At 35.9% G+C, this 18,293-nt stretch overlaps 2 protein-coding genes across 2 annotated transcripts; one reads left to right on the forward strand and one right to left on the reverse strand.

The window, feature by feature from the left end:
• The first annotated feature begins 1,981 nt into the window (after nt 1-1,981).
• Nucleotides 1,982-3,693, forward strand: LOC122599933 (acid phosphatase 1-like). The gene is made up of 2 exons (XM_043772550.1): nt 1,982-2,456; nt 3,145-3,693. Exons 1-2 carry the CDS (start codon nt 2,041-2,043, stop codon nt 3,533-3,535), a joined length of 807 nt encoding a protein of 268 aa, XP_043628485.1. The 5' UTR covers nt 1,982-2,040; the 3' UTR covers nt 3,536-3,693.
• Nucleotides 3,694-6,372: 2,679 nt separating this feature from the next.
• LOC122599763 (E3 ubiquitin-protein ligase AIP2) lies at nt 6,373-11,235 on the reverse strand. The gene is made up of 5 exons (XM_043772328.1): nt 10,954-11,235; nt 8,564-8,783; nt 7,935-8,173; nt 7,213-7,425; nt 6,373-6,654 (listed from the first exon to the last, which is right to left on the reverse strand). The coding sequence occupies exons 1-5, from the start codon at nt 11,104-11,106 to the stop codon at nt 6,505-6,507; spliced, it is 975 nt and encodes a 324-aa protein (XP_043628263.1). The 5' UTR covers nt 11,107-11,235; the 3' UTR covers nt 6,373-6,504.
• Nucleotides 11,236-18,293: the final 7,058 nt, after the last annotated feature.

The raw sequence follows: 18,293 nt of genomic DNA on the forward strand, positions 1-18,293 counted from the left end.
TTAAGATTGTGACAAAACGTTAAGTGTAGTCAACTAAAATCTTAAAAGTGTATAACTTTCATGTCACGTCATCATCTTAATCTATACTCTATTATCTAATAAAAAAAATCACTCTTTTTGCCTTTGAAAAACAAAAAATACCAATGTCCTTTATTCACTAATTTAAACATCTCCATCTAATATATCTATAATACCCTTAATGAAATAATTTACAATATAGATCTCTCAACATTTAAAATAACTACAATACCACCTTTAACATAAATTATTTTACATTCACCATCATCGTCGCCCCCATTGCCAAGCAAACTCCCTCCTTGGACGGGCACGGGCTTAGTCAAGTAGAACCGGGTTGCGCTGCTGGATGCTCCGATCGAAAAGAAATCAATGGGGCCATGCCGGTACGACTGAATATGCGTTAGAAAGGCCTATCCCTCTCCAATGACATAAAAAAATGGCCGAGCTTCTAACAGTCTGCCCGCTTCCATAAAACAATATCATGGCAACGTAGACCTAAGTGAAGTGGTCATTTTGGATCCTTGGGAACCATCACAAGTACGGCCGACATCTATTTATTTAAACGAGAATGTCGTGTCGTCGAGCGAAGCCTAGAAGAAGATGACTTCGAGCAGACAGCTGACTCCTTTTCAATAGAAAAGAATAGTCGAACCAACCCAGATGACTAATCAATGAGAAAGAAAATAGGTCGACAAACGGGAGACGTACAACCACGGTCCCGACCTTATCAGCACCGAGGGTGTACTAATCAATGAACCCCGCCGCCACACCACCATCACCATCACCACTTCCGTCCTCACTACCTCATCGTCACCGCATTGCGCTGGCATGAGTTTATTACATAATAAAATAATCTCATAATTAAGCTAAAAGTAACAAAAAGAATAGTGACAATAAAAGAATTAATATTCGTAGTGGTAGTTTAACAAGGATGGAAGTGGAAAGTTGTTAACCATATGATTCAACGAAATCTAAAATGGAAAAGAGGACTTACTAGATTGAAGATTTTTTTCTTTTCTGCCGATTGGTTGCCAAAAAAATAAATAAAAATAAGCTAAGATTCGAGAACCCGTTTAATAAATGAATATTTTATTTTATATATAGCCTTCTGTTGTTTGCTTGATGTTCACGTTTACTTCTAGCCGATCTCCTTCAAAGACTTGGGCTTCCCACATGTGTATTTTATTGTCAAAGTTTGATTTAGTCTAAGAAAAGTCCATAAAAGCCCATTTGTATGGATAGATAATACTCGTAATGCAATTAGACGTGCCGCCGCCGCCACCACCATCATTTGCTGTCGCCACCAACAACAGCGCCATCGCCGCACGCCACCAGGCCCACCACAACCCATCACCATTGCCCCCCCCCCCCATTACGTCGTCGCCACCGTCTCCACCTCCACTAGCGCCGCACGTCACCACCGTCCATCATCGCCCGCTGCATCCCACGAGTACCGTTTTAGTATATATATAATTAATGCATTTGTATTTTACAAAATGGTCATAAAACATCATGATACAGATGTATAATGAATATAATTGAATACTTAATTTGGCATGTATTTTATGGAGTGCACGATTAATGTTTGAAAATGAATTACTCAAATCTAGATCGGTGACCACAAACACACATATTATAAACTATAAATTATAATTAACAATATAATTCACATTGCATATATTAAATAGCAGCTGCCAACCAATACATATTAATGTGTTTGATCATATCCATTCTCTTCTCATGCATTGTATATTTTATATCGCATTTGATACAAATCAAAATAATGACAATAGGGCCCATGATAATAACACTATTCATTTGCCACCCAAGCAAACGAACGGATTTGAAACTAGCTAATTAAACATGACATTACCCATACCCATGTGGCCACCTTTAAAAATGATCATATCATAATTAAATTAATGTGTTTGACTACGTATGGTCTATATAAATGGAATACATTCGATCTCCAAAGTCGTTTATTATCTCCATTTCCAATAGATTGACTAAAGACAAGAAGATATGGAATATTTAACAATGTGGCGATCCACCATTGTTTTGTTGTTGGCCTCAATGTGGCTTAACATTACGACAACTACAACCGCTGCAGATTGGAAGATTATGATGATGACGCAGAGATCGACCAAGTCTGGCGAGATGTCGCTAAAAAACTATTGTGAGAGTTGGAGGATGAATGTTGAATTGAACAACATCCGCGACTTCTCAGTAGTTCCATCCGAGTGTACAAGCTACATTGGGAAGTACATGACTGGGACCCAATTCAAAGTTGACTCAGAAGCCACAATAGATGAATGCACCCTATACCTCAATACTCTGTCATGTCATCTTATAAAGACCGATGGCAAGGATGCTTGGATCTTTGACATCGATGACACCCTCTTATCAACCGTGCCTTACTACAAGAAACACGGATATGGGTAAAGTAAATTTCTCTATATATATACTCTGATTCTTTAAAATAAAAAACCAAGTATTAAAGTAAAATAAGTAAAACAACATGTGATCACTGAAAATCATCGTGCATCAATGTAAAGACTTGTGTTTCATGAATCATCGTGCGTTAATTTTATCAAGGGTCATGATCCACTACAAACAATATTGCATTTGTTCACACTTTTAGTGAATGTGAACAAATTAAAAATTCTGACACGCTTTTTTGTGTGTAAAAATATATAAAATTTAAAGTGTGCATTAAAAAGTATGTAGAACTAAAAGTTCACACTTTTTTGTGTGAACTTTCATAATTATTTTGTAACACCTCATTTGTTCACGCTAGCTTTTTAGTTACCGTGGACAAATGAGGTGATACAAAATAATTATGAAAGTCATCACTAAAAAAGTGTGAACTGCGAAGAAATTTCTACACACCTTTAATATAATATATTTTTACACACAAAAAAGCGTGACAAAAATTTTAATTTGTTCACACTCACTAAAAGTGTGAACAAATGCAATATTGTTTGTAGTGATCTTATCCTACCTATTTAACTTTAATACTTGATTTACGATAACCAACTCCTATATATTCCTCCATATATTTATATTTCTAGGTACTATGTATATATGTACGTACTTAAGTAATGATTAATACTGATTACTTTTCAGAGGGGAGAAACTAAATGTGACTGAATTAGAAGAATGGATGAGAAAAGGAAAAGCTACTGCAATGGATTACAGTTTACGGTTGTACAATGATATTAAAAAAAGAGGCATACAAATCATATTGGTATCTTCAAGGAGAGAACATCTTAGAGCAGCCACTATTGATAACCTTGTCAATGTTGGTTTTTATGGGTGGAAGAGTCTTCATATGCGGGAAGATGACAACGACATGAAAACAACAGTAGAGGAATACAAGACACATGTAAGGAGTGAGTTGATAAAAGATGGATATCGTATCTGGGGCATTTTAGGAGACCAGTGGAGCAGTATCAACGGAATACCAACTGCTAAAAGAGCATTCAAGCTCCCCAATTCTCTTTACTATGTTGCTTAATATTAACTAGTAAAGTTTGGAATTGGGATCCGCATTGCGGATGGTGTTGAAATGTTTGCGTTAATATCCAATTGTGTTTGCATTGAACTTAGATCCGTTTGATTCAAATTAAATTTTGAACTTAGATTTCAATTAATGTGATTACATTTTGTTATTGATGTTGTGTGTTGTTAAAAACTTTGGCATATGAAATATGGAAATAACACAAATATGTCAAAAAGTTTATAATATCAAATAAATATATCTAATATGTGCAAGAAATTAAGAAATAACACTAAGAAAAACACTCAAGCGAAATGGGATGGTGTGATCAACACAAAAAGTTGAATCAAAGTTTTTAGTATATTAATTGTGAACCAAAAATAAGAAGGAACGTACCTTCAATTTATGGAGGGCTTATAGAACATCTAATAACAAAACTCCTTGGTGACTTTTCTTTAGAGATATTATATCCAAGTTTCACAAACACTCCTCTTTAAACAGAGGCGGAGCTAGGAATTCGTGTTAAGAAAGGTTCGAGTACAAAAAATAGCCTATTCCAAGATTACTGATATTGCTTCTTAAAAACCTTTTAATTATTCAATTTTAAATCAGAATTAGACGAATAACTATTGTTTAATCTTTATTTATCAAGAATAGTAAAAATTAGAGTTAAATTTGTATTTCACATAATTTGGATCATGCAGAAGGTTTAGAACATTAAATTGGTTGTTGTTATAAAATATGTTATTTATTTGTCTTAAACTATACCGAAAATGTAACAAGCTACAAAGTTAAGGACTAATGTAAAATTTAAATGGATGTACAAGGGGTTTTACACAAAATAGGTAACAAATATCTAGAAAGTCTTATCTTCTCCATCTTATTCTATATTCAATATTCACACATAAAGAAACCTCCATTAAAGGTGTCTTCACCTACATCTTTTTCTTCTTCTTCTTCAATTATTAGTTTAAACATAACATAGAACATACATCAATAACCATAAAGACTATTATAGTTTTAATATAATCTGAAAATCACATCAAATTAAACCCCTAGATTTGTAGATTGGGGGTGGCTAGATTGACAACATGTTTGAAATTGTGAACCTTGTAAAGGAAAAGAGCGGCAGGTTGACGGGTGCTAAGCACCGGCCAGCCCCCTGCTGGCTCCGCTACTGTCTTTAAGGTTATCTCACTTGACATATTTAACTCAAACTACTTATTTGGTCATACATTTTATACTCTTAATCTTTTGAATGACTTCATTTAGATTTAAGGTAAATAAATCATTAAAATTACGAGAAAAAGTATCCGCGCGTAGCGAGGGTGAGATGGTAAGGTTGATAAGTCATAGAGTGTGATAGCCAAATTCCTTAGCCGTACGGGCTCCACCATCGGATTTAAAAATCCGTCGAAAGTATATCGAATGACCTCTCTAATGAAAGAGCATGAAGTTTTAAGAACACCCATATAATTTTTATAATTTATAGCACGCGAGATGCCGTAACGATATTAATTTATAAGATGTTTAAACTATTCTTGCTTTCATCCTTGCGTCTAAGTGTATAGGCTAGATCATGCCTTCGTCCTTGCATCTAAACAAAAAAAATTAAGACGATTATAAGCTGGTCATTAACAACAACTAAGAGATGGATAGTGCGTGAGTTAAGAAATGGTAGTTTAAGAATATTCAGAAAATTGCTTAATGTCTTAATATTATCCTCTTTATAAGGGGTATAGATAATAAAAACACCTTTTGAATTTTAGGGATATTACATTTGTATAGTACCCAATAAATTATTAGGTATTCCATTTTAGAGAATGTTGATACATTCCAAAATCCATTTCATCATCCAATAGTGATAACTGTAATTTTTTTATTGGTACCACGATGGCCCTTTGGTTGGGTACTAGTGCAACATTACTAGAAATACTTTAGTAAGCACACATAATGAGATGACAAAACCATATTTTACAGTGGGATAAGTCGTAACACGTAATCTTTTTCAGTTTGATCATCATACTTCGGGTGTTAAATGTGTTTGAAACGCGATATCAAATAATGTCATAAAACCCAAACAAACAAAGAAAAATCCTCCTAATTAATAAGATCGTGACATGTGGAAAATCAGAGTGTGAGATTAGGAAAGAGATATAGTGGATTAAATATGTTAATAAGTGGATTGATTAGGAGGATTTTTAAGAAGATTGATTAGGAGGATTTATCATTTTCCACCTATAAATTAGCATCGTAGTGTTCAATGTGAGTTCGGACTCGACTTTCGGCCCATTTGACTATGTGAACTTATTTGAGAGCGGCCTTATTATAATAAAAGGCACATGGCCAAATTACGGCTGGTTTTGGGTGGGTTTAAATGTTTAATGACAAAAATTTAGCTAACGCAACCCTACTACTCATTTTGTTAATCATTTGACAGAACACATACAAAAATCCCAGAAGCTCTTTCTTTAGTCTTTTCTCTCCTCTGAAATTGTTAACACTTTCATACATCTTTGATGTTCAATCCTATGCTTGTAATCAGCCCCTACTCATGTCCAGACTCCCGATATGCGAATTATAGCTGAAAAACATCGTTTCCAGGCTCACTTGGCCCCTAAACATTTTCCTCATTCTTCCATAATTTGTACCACGTATTGATGTATACAATAAATATAGTTCTAATAACTATGTTGCGATTAAGGTGTTGTAAACAAATAGAGTATAATTTAGGGAACTGCAACACGTTTATAGCTAACCTTTTTTTGTTAGGCAGGTTTCCAACAAAATACAACCTAGACCTGTTCAGGTATGAATCAGTTGAAAGCATAGAAGAAAATCATGAAAACATAAAATGTAACAAAACATATAAGCTTGTAATTCATTAACCAGCATAGAGCTGCAGTAACACACAACATAGAGTAAAAGGTAGACTAGTCAATTATGTCATGAATATTTCAGAAATCATAATCTTTTACCCTATACGGCTATACATACATATATTCACCTCCTCTGACTGCATTTGCAGCTCCTTTTCTCTCTTCTTCAGCCTCTTTCTCCCTCTCCTTCCGACTTTCATACTCATGATCATCAGTCCGCAATTCGTGCCGACAAATAGGACACGAATTATGCTCATCCTGCCACAAAAAAATACCATGATTCTCAAAACTGAATTTAATTAAGTGCCAACTAAGAAGCATAATAAAACAACTTGCAAAGCAGGAGTTGTAGAGCAGGACTTGTCTAAATTGTATATAATGCAATTTTAATACACAGTTATGATGCAGAGGCTGGGGTTGGTATGCTTCAAGCACCTACAACCCAACCGTGTTTCTCTTGCCACATGACTATTCACAAGAGTCCAGGGAAAACACAGTCGGATGTTGGAATGTATCTTAAGATTCCAGTTTATAGTCACGGTCAATTATATTCTCAAACGCACTTTTATTTCAATTATTTTTCCAGACATGGATATATAATGACTAAGATCTAGCAAACTCTAAAATGTTTATCCTGTGGATAAGAAGAGATGTATCATGAATCTGGAGTAGAAGTCTCAAATTTATAACGAAACTGATTATCTGAGGTCCAACAATAAATTCGTTTATCCAAACTTTTTGAACAAATTTTTTCAATCAGATCACAAGTTGCATAATACTATGTATGGTATGGGTCAAAAGGTAATAGTGAATTACCAGCCATGGCTTGAGGCAAGGAGGATGGAACGTGTGCTTGCATGGCATCTCTTGCATATTATCATTTACCAGCAAATTCTCCTTACATATGGCACATTCGGCATCTGATCCAAGATTGGCCAAGATCTCATCTGTAATAGTGATAATTGGAAGCTTTGCAACTACTTCTTTACTTGCTGGCGGTGCTTTTGGGGCTGAATCCCCCTCTGGGAACTGCATGAAAACATGAATGTGTGATATTAGAAGTCACGCCCACATTGTAGAGTCCCTTTCTCACAAGATATTACAGTTTTAAGTTAATATGAAAATCTGAGTTGACGATTTTGACCCATATACTTAATAAGCAATCAATTCATGTTATGTTTTCCCTAACGGGTCAGTTATGTAAACCAACTAGAAATTGGTTTAAATGTGCCAAGTAAGTTGTAAGGCGACCAATCTGTATTTTTGAGGCATACAACTTCCCAAATCATTAAGTTCAACCATATACTTTTAGCAAAATAACATGGTTAGAGTAATCAGATTTGACACCCTATTAGATAGAAAAATGAACAAAAAGCGTTCCATTAACCTGGACACGACCCCTTTCAACCCATACCAAAATTACCATTTAAACCCAAACCTGTTTTGAGCCCACTTACCCAGCCACCCTGCTCAACCCGCCTATTTTGCCACATATATGAAGATCTAAGCAAGGATGCATATCAGGTTAAACAAATTACCATTGCCACTAGTCTATCAATCATCTCCTGTGGAAGATTGTTGGACTCATCCGATATGTTAGGGATAAGCTCGTGAATTCTATCCATAAGTTCTTGCGGTAGATTGCTGGACCCGTCAGTATCTTGAGATGTTTGAGCTGACATCGAAGCAGCTAGGGCTGTCATCAGGTTTGATTGAACCAACCACTGAGGCTGTGGAGGCTCTTGGTCCACGGTAAGATGCCCTTCAAACAAATATCCTGCAACGAACATAATAATAATCAAATCAAAGGCGTCAGTGCATCCTCCAACAAGCGAAAGAAAAAATGACTTTGATAGACAGCAATAGGTAGCATTTTCAACCGGTTTTCGTAGAAATGAGTTGATCCAGGTTGTGTTTTTAGATATCCAGTTTAATATTGAAAGGGGCAATGGATTTTCTGGTCAAGCGTCCCCCTAAATTTAATTAATACATTGATGATCAAAGCTCGTAAATCATTTCTTTCAGAGAACTTGGATTATTATTATTATTGAGATAATATGCCTTTGTAGTCATACATACTTTACACATTAACTATATATAAAAAAATAGATTAAAAAGTTTGATGCCACCTCCACATATATAGTTTCAGGAAAACACGGGGACAGACCTTGATTTCTCCTGTTTTGTGCAGATTCCTCAGGCTGATTCTCTAGTTCACTCAGCTGCTCCCGGGCTCTAACTATGCAAGTCTTCAAATGTTCCTTCTCAGAAGATTCTGAAACCAGTTGTTCAGCCTCCAGAAAGAGTCCTAATCCAGCACTCCAAAATCCCGGCGATGTGTATCTTGTCTTTAATATAGTTGCAACACGAGATATGACAGTGAAAAACTGTGACATCCATAACTTATTAAATCAGTAATAAATCAGGAGAATGCAATAACTAAAGATGGGTGAAACCGTAATGGTAAATAGGAACACATATGCTAAATTAGTTCTATAGGGGAGGGGGGTCCTCGTAACATTAAATTTGACCTTGTAGTCTAGGCCAATTAATTCTACCTTGTAGTCTAAGAAACACATGCTAAATTAGTTCTAGGCCAATTAATCCTACCTTTAATTTTAGCAGTGCAGTTTTTATCAAATGTAAAGAGCAACAAACTTTTCTGCTTATTGTATCAGAGATACATAGCGACGGGTAAATTAACACTTACATAAACATGTACTTGAAGATAGGTATTAACCTTGATGTGAAGTGAGCAGTACCGTTCGATGAAGGTATAAATTAACACCTCACATGATTCACACATATCCATAAATCAAAACTAAGGGAAACCTTTACATAAAATCTACCTCATTTATCGTTTTCAGAAGAGCACTATTGTGCAATATGCTACTTTTGTGAGTGTATATCATCTATACAATCTACAAAATTATTCAATTGGCTATACCAAATCGGCTAATCATGATTTCTCATAACCATTAAACCATACCAAGTCAGCTTATCAAAAGGCTTTCTGTTGCATAAATTTAGGTGATATTAAAGTATAATAAAGCTGCTGAATAAGAGAAAAAAAGCAAGAATGGAGCTCAAAACCCTTGTCTAATAAGGGTAAGATATGTAGAAACTAGTAATGAAAGCAACACTGCAACAGTAATAAAACAAATCTGAAGACCATTTGTCCAGAAGGACAAATGCGAGTCAATAGATTTCCTTCCATTATTATTCAATTATGAATTTATGATAATTATCTATACATAATATGTCCAAAGTAAGCAGAACATATATGAAGATCACATACAGTATCTAAAAGGACAAAGTTGAGTCAGTAGATTTCCTTTCAGCATCATTCGTTCATGAGATTAGTCTATACATAATTTGTCCAAATTTATTGAACATATATGAGAATTATTATCCGAAAGGACTACTTCAAGTCAGTAGATCTCCTTCTGGAAGCAGCCAATCATGATATTAGTCGATACATACTTTGTCCAAACCAATTACCCCAAATCAACCCCATAACTCATGCATAATATTACTACGAGGATTTTACTTCAATCCACTAACTACTACATTTAGTCAAAGACTCATCTCCTTAAAAATCCTAAGATACTTTGACCTTGGGTAACTTGATCATCAACCCTTGGTTCAATTTTTATGTTGACGCCCTACACGAAAACTATCTAATTAGATAAAATTAATCACTAAGAAAGACAATATTTACAAAACTTTATAATAAGCTCATTAAGTTTAAAAAAAATGAGCTTATTGGTTTTCTTAAACCTGATAAGTCGGTGAAATAAGCTAATACAACACCCCGCTTTAAAAAAAATTAAAGCTAAACTAATTTTTGGTTACCATGGCAAAGATATCCGAACCCAAGTAACACATCCCTCCAAAACTAGTTTTGCTTGTATGCGTCTTGGGTGAAGTTAGACCCAAATAAGCCACCCAAATAAACCCGAATTCATATTTAGTTTAGGTTGATACTAATCTATATCTATACTATCTATAATACCTTATAAAGCATTTGACCCCCTCATTTTCTCAACAAAAAAAAACTTAATCTACCTAAACTACCCTTCTCCTATATTTACTAATTTAAATATCTCCGCCTAATATACCTATATTACCTTTGATGATAATGAAATTATTCACAACATACATCTCTCAACCCTTAAAAAAACTACACTACCTCCTTTTCTATCAATTACTTTTACATTAATAACCACACCGCTACCGCAGCCACCACCACCCGTCGCTGTCGCTGTCGCCGCCAACGCATCGAGCGGGCATGTGACTAGTAGTTAATAATTCTTGGAAACCCGGATAACGATAACCTGGCCCATCTAACCTAACACATCCTAGTTTCAAAGGTTTCAAAGTAAAGTAGCATTTCTCGCACAACCTCAAAGCCAAACGATAAACTAAAAATTTAACCGAATATCAAAACAAATATATCAAACAACAATAACAAAACAATGATATAAAAAAAAAAAAAACACAATAATCTAAAAAGAAAAGAAAAAAAAAGTTAAGTATATATGTATGTATACATACCGATTGACGGAGAGAAGGGGAAGCAGGAAGATAATATTGATGAAGCAAAGATCTAATTGAAGAAACAGCTTCTTCAAACATTTGTTTTTTACCAAGTTGTTTTTGTAAATCTTGTAATTTTTGTTTCAACTCATTCTCATTCTCATGTTCCATTGTTTTGTTTTTATGTTATATTCTGGATTGATTTTTGGAAATTGAAAACCCCTGAATTAAATTGAATTGTAATAAAAAAATAATAATAATCTTGATTTGGAGGTGAAATTGTGAGTTTATGTAGCAAGTGTGTGTGGGGGGATGTTTGTATATAATTAACAGTAGGATTTTTGGAGGGTGTCTTGCATAAGGGGAAACAAACATGGTCCAACAAACCCCAAGTTGGACGAGTATCGGGATCCTTCCTTAATCAAGTTGACATCAAACAATGTGGTCAATATTATTTTATTATTATTTTTCATTTAAGGAAAAAAAAAATTTAATAACAACGAATGATTTTTTATTTTTTTTTTAAAGTTTATTATTATTCACAAAGCCATTACCCACCAATTAGTAGTAAGACCAAAAACATAAACACAATTACCTCAAAACAAAATTACACCAATCATTCCACATGATCAATCCGTGGTTTCCTCTATACCTATACCATAAGAAACCAAGCGTTCTAATATCATTAAAAATCCTATCAACATTAATAGTTACATTGGAAAACCTTAAGTCGTTGCGAGTTTCCATATGCACCAACAAGTGATAAAAACAATACCCTTAAGCGCTCCTTTCTCCTTAAAACCAAGTCCATCCACGTTATGAGCTTTGAATAAGTCGATAGTCGAAAAGAAAAACAAAGGCGGGACCTTACACCAATCTCCAATCTTGTGCCAGATTACCATAGCCACCTCACACTCAAGCAACAAAGACCAACTGTTTCTTCCTGTTGCTTGCACAACCCGCAAAGAAGAGACCCGAACCGACAGTTTCTATTACTCAAAGCAACGAGGGTCGGGATCCTATCCATTCCAACACGCCACATGAAGATATTACATTTTTTTGGGACCCATTTGCACCATCTAAAAACATGTCTATTGCTATAATCTTTGTCACCAATTAGAAAATCCTTAACCGACTTAACAGTAACATGATGGGTGTAGAAAAAAGCAATGTTTTCAAACTGAACGGTCCGACTGATCTGACCGCGGTTGGACCGGAATTGGTGTTGATTACGGTCCAATAACTCTCGGTTGGATAGCTGATACTGAACCGCTTTAAACCGCCTGAAACGGCCGATTAGACCGGAATTGGATCTGGTTTTGGACCACTTTGGATCGGGTCAAAGAAAACAAACCTTCTTTTTTCTCTTTTGAATTTCTAACGAAAATTTTTTTATAAAATGGAACAAACATAGCAAATCAAAGACTCTCATCCTTTTCACGTTTGCCACGCCACTGCAGCTCAATCTATCGTGTTTGCCGCCACCGCAACTCTGTCACGGCTGGGACTTTTGCTCAGAAAAAAAAGGAGAAAAGGGGTGTAGGTTTGTTGGAGTTACTTAGGGGGAGATGAGTGGTGTAGCTTAATTTCCCAACCCTCCCAAATCCCACTAATCAAATACCTCTAACTCATTTTTCATTTTCAACCCCCCCAACCATTTTCAATGGCATTCGTTACCTTCTCAACCCTCCCTGACTTTTTTTTTTCTTTTCATTTAATTTAACAAACAATTTTTAAACAAAACAATATAAATAAAACATAAAGCATACATACTAAAATTAAACAAAGTTCATTACATACTTAAACAAATAAAATTTAAAATGTTCGACACATGAAAATAAATGATAACTAAGTAGATAGATTAAAGACATGCAAATCACTCATCAAACTCCCATCCATACTTCGCCGCAATCGCCCATTTTTGCTCAATCGCCCATGCTTTGCTTTTTGGAGCGGAGTTTGCGTGTGGGGTATTGAAGAACTTGTAATCACTCCTCATGCTCTTGTTAGTTTGATGCTCGAGTTGTAAGTTCAAGAATGCTTGCTTCTATATATTGGCTTCCTCTATATGTTGTTTTTTCTTCTTCGCGTACTCTTCCGTAAAAGCTGAAAAACCTTCTCCCTTTTTTCGTGATTGATTTGGTTTGCTTATGGTATGTTTGAAGTTCTACTGTGATTATATGAATGTTTTGTGTGTTTTTGCAGAGGGGAAAGGCAGTAGCTTCATCTTCAAGTACCCCGGCATTTGTTCCGGGTATTGTTGAAGGAAACGATTACACGAACCCGGAACCTAGCGACCCATTCACCTATAGAGATATGCCATTGGATTCTAGGGCAGAAAATCTTCCGGCCGATACTCATATTTGGTTAACATTTCCAGGTTCGGAAGGGCGAGAAAGAATCCATTTTCTGAACAAGTTTCAAGAGATTCGTTACCATGGGGTGATGCAACCTAAGATTCTTAATTGGAGAGACTTTGAAACTTTGGGGATTGCTACTGAACTAAGAGGAATGATGCAAACCAAGTTTAGGAACTCAAATGGTCAAATAAAAACATATCGGATGTGGGAGGAAGCTTTTGATTGTGATTATTCGCCAGTTAGGGAATGGTGCTTGGAATTTTTAAGCACAATTCGAGTTGATACTAGATTGAATGGGAATGAGTTCTATACCAAGAAGGTGATCCATTTTAGGGCTGGTGGGATACAGAGGCATTGTTCATTGCCCGAGTTTGCTTATTTGACAGGGATGTTAGGAGATAGATCTTTGGGTGATATTGATGGTTATGACTTTTTGCTTAATGGAGTTTTTGATAAGGGAAATTATGGTTTTGATGATGATCAAGATGTGAATGGTTATTGGAGAGAGATTGGATGGTCGGGAGATGTTAAGTCATCTTCCAGTCGGCATACAGAGATCGAGGATCCATTGATGCGTGTTGTGCATAAGTTGATCACGCATTGTTTTCTGCAGAGGGGTGACCATGCTGATAAAGTCACACCTCAAGATGTTTGGTTGATGAGATTGTTTAAGGAGGGAGGAGATTCTAGGTATGCTTGTGCTCCATATGTTTTGGCTCGATATATGGTGATCCATCGAGATCTCGAGCTTTTCTGCGGGAATTATATTGCTTTGATTTTTGGACAGTTGAATGTGGATGGGATGAGGCCTAGTAGGGGGCTTAATAGGATACCTTGTTTGTCCTTTGGCTTGGATGATTTGAGGAGGGCTGGTTTGGTTGTCACGGTTAACAACCGTGATACTTTCATTGGTAATATTGAGGGGGAACAAAGACCGGACCAGAGGAGACGTAGGGAGGATGGTACTAGTGAGCCTAGGTTCACGGGTGGTGCATCTTCTTCATCATCTGCTTTTGACTTCTGTTCTTTGCAGGGCCATCTCTTTGGTATGCAGGGGTCTATGGATTTGATACTTGATCAGACTCGCTCGATGTCGGGTATGTTACATCGAGTAGTGGACCAACAAGAGCATTATCGTCCACTTTGGGAGAGACAGATGGAGGACTATCATAGGCAGCAGAATGAGTCTCTTCCTGAGTCTGAGCGTACTGAGTATGTTGGCTATACTCCTCCAACTATCATGCCTCATAGCGAGCGAGCTTTTGATTTCTTCTTCCCGCAGCAGGGATATCAGCAGGAGCAGTATCATTTTCAGCCTCCTCCATTTGACCCTACATCTCAGTCTTCGGGTTTTGGGATGTACATCGGTGCTCATTGATATGGGGGAGATTTCTTTAGTTATTCCACACCAGTAAGAGAGGAGACTAGAGGTCATACAGGTATGGGTACTCCTCATGTTACTCTGGGAGATGATTGGTTTGCTGCTGAGCGTAATCCTGATGGTGCTGATAGTGTTCCCTCTGTGTTCCCTGATCCTTGATTTTGATGATGTGTTGGTGATGAGATGGCGGTGTCGGATTCCGTGGGCATTTAGTCATCATGATTATATTTGGTTCACTTTGGTAGATGGTTATTGGAACATTGCACATTTTACTTTTCGATTTGGTTGTAATGCCCTTTGTTGGCACCTATAACATTTTACTTTTTCCGTATTTAGGGTAGTTTATTTGGTTATGTAGGGTAAACACTAAGTATGGGGGGGGGGGGTTTGGTTGGTTATTTCATTTGACTAATATTCTAATGCTTATTATGTTTAAGTTTGTTTTGGTTGTGTTTTATGCTTTTGGAGAGGAGTAATTCATATGCATATGCTGGCTTCAGCGCCCATTCATTGTGACGATTCTACCAAGCATACCAACATTTACCAACATCCGGCAAGTTTTCGTAATTCTTTTCTTTTCTTTTTATTTTGCTTTTACCTATTTCCCATAGATTGTCTTTAGTTCATTGTACAATGAGGACATGGTACAACTCAAGTATGGGGGGGGGTAGGTAAATAGGACAAAGCCGGGTGAAATTGAGACTTTTTGATGAGATTGAGTAGATTTTTAACTTTTGATTGCTTGTCCTATAGTTGAATTACTTTGTCACCTAGATTTAATCATATTTTAGTAAGTAATTGAGCTATATTTCTTTGGTTAAAATTTTTAAACTGTGAAATGTTTTTTGAATGATCGTTAAGGCAAATCCATTCGGGATTGATTACATGACTAGCACACTCTACCACAAAACACCAAATATGTGAGGTCTTGCTTCATTTATAGATATGATAGGTGTACGGTTTTGGTTTAGTTGCCTTGTAAATTTGTCCCTCTTTTAGGCTTTTGGATTTATCCGGAAGTAAGAGTCTCTTTTAGAGCTTTGAACTATGATGTGCAAGTTTGAGGTTAATTTATTCCATTTCCGTTTATTTCTTCTTTGATATGAGTGTGCCGGTGATTGCGTTGATTCTAGAACTTGTCTTAGTTGATCGTCCCGTAGTTTGCTAGATGATAAAGAGGTAAATTTAGGATTAAACCCTTTTTCTTTGTTTATTCACCCTTTGTTATGTCATTATTGTTAAACCATGTTCGTGTGCATGTGTTTAAGTAGCTAATCACATTGGTTAGTGAATTTCCCTTGTTAAACCCTTGTTGCACTCATTTTTAGTGCAAGATACACTTAGAAAACTTGTTGAGCCTAGCCTTTTCATTTGTGTTTAAATCCATGTAAATATTCAACCTATCCTCACCATACCGATAGTCGAAATCCTCGGTTGATCATTAGTTGCCTATGCTAGTTAGATGGTTTGGGGTTATCTTGATTATGTCGGGTTGGTGTATTCTCTATTGGGGGTAGATTGATGTCGTCATAATTATTGATTAAGTTTAGATTGTTCGGATTAGCATGATTGTTATGATTTGTCAACAAATTTCAAAATTGTAAAAAGGGGGTACCAATTAGACAGGGTAAAAGTAGTTCATTAAAAAGAAAAAAGAATGAAAAACAGAAAAAATAAAAGAAAAAGAAGAACTTGGACTGTCAATTGGTATTTCCCTAATCTTTGGCAAATAAATGTAGAGTTGGTACATAAGTCTAAACCAACAAAGTGTTCTTTGATTGATTATAATCTTCATTTGAAGTTGGCAATGTTTGTTTAAAGCCAATATGGGTAAGATTTGGTGGTTAGAAGTCGTTTGAAGGTAATACACCACAATGGTGTCGATTTTAATCGTTCTATTGGGGGAGTAGAGTCGGGAGAACGTCTTTTGGGTTGTGGATAGATGGCAACTAGTGATATGGGTTGTGTTAGACTAGACTATAATGTAAAACTTTGTTAATGGTTGTGTTATTTCTTTTTAACACCAATTATATCCTAAATTTCCATACACATTGTTAATGACCTTTGTAAGCCTTTGTACATTACAACCGTGTTATTTACCTCTTTTGATAGACGTTATATGGTGCTAGCGCCATGGCGACATAGGGACGATTCTATTACAAGCCTATGGTTAAAATATATGCATCACGACTAGGCTTCGAGTGATTGATACAATATTTCAACCCAATAGTTTGTTAGTTGGAGAAAGTTAGTTGAGATGTTCTTCTTTCATTTGATTAAAGTGCTTAGTCGTGTTTTCGAGGCTTATGGATCATTCAAGTATTGTCAAACATTTCAATTCTTCATTTAAGATTAAAACTGCTTAACTATTCTTATGGTTTTGCTTCTTTTTGGATTAATGTCATGTTTTGCAATTGAGAACCAAGGGAATGAATGTTTTGAAATCTGAATTTGCTTGAGGACAAGCAAGACTTAAGTATGGGGGGATTTGATATGTCCATTTATATGCATATTCTCATATCGTTTCTAAGTCGTTTTAAGCTTAATTATGTGCAAATTATATGTATATTCGATGCTTTGATGGTATTGTTAGTGATTTCAGGCTTAGAACAGGTACATTGGTTAGAAATAGCATTTGGAAGGATTAAAAGATGCATTAGGATGATTCTTGGACGAGTACAAGTGAAGACGAGTTGAAAAATACAAGTTTCGCGAAATCTGGAAGTTTGTGCGGCGCACACAAGTGGCATGCGACGCACAGAATTGTCTAAATTTGGTCAGGGAATTTGGCGATTGTGCCTGTGCGGCGCACAGGAGAGGCGTGCGGGGCATAACGGGTCAAGGAAAGTCTGAAACATGTAAATCTTTGGTTTTGTGCGGCGCTTAGATGGTACGTGCGGCGCATAAAAGAGGTCGGCTAAAGGGTTTTTGATTTTTCACTATAAATACAAGACCATAACTTTCCCATTCGATATATAATCACCTCTAGTCGATTTTAGGGTTCTTTGGGGCTATTCTCAACAGCTTTTTCGTCCATCAAGATCTAAGGGTTGTTCGTGAGCTTCAAGGCATTCGGTTGTCGATTTTCTTAGCGTTTACTTGTTTTCTACACATTGGTACAATATGTTCTTCTATATTTTTACTTTTTGTGCTTTGTTTATGATTATGAGTAGCTAAATAATTCGTCATCCATTGAGATGAAGTGATACATTTAATAATGGTTGCATAATCTTTTGAATTCAAGTTGATTTGATTTAACGTTGTGTCGTAATCTTAGCTTATTAATTCTTTGTTATTTAACTCTTAATTGCGAATAGTTTTTGCATGATCTCGGTGGTAACTTAGGTTGTGTAGAAGTTATTTTGATTGCTTGGTTAGAAGCAATTGTTTCTATGACGGGTATGGTAGAAAGTAGTTAATAGTTAATAAGGGTTAACGGGTTAATGGTTGGGTACAATCAATAGACACAATTGTTATCTAAATAACCAAAACAATTAGTTGGCTAGGAATTTCTAACTCTTTCAATCAACTAACTTTTAATATAAAAACCAAGATGACGTGGTGTCTTTAAAAAACCAAACTCTTTTTAACTACTTAAAACTCGCTAGCTCTTTGTA

Source organism: Erigeron canadensis, chromosome 5 (genome assembly GCF_010389155.1).
Source record: "Erigeron canadensis isolate Cc75 chromosome 5, C_canadensis_v1, whole genome shotgun sequence".
In the NCBI taxonomy this organism is placed as follows: Eukaryota; Viridiplantae; Streptophyta; class Magnoliopsida; order Asterales; family Asteraceae; genus Erigeron; species Erigeron canadensis.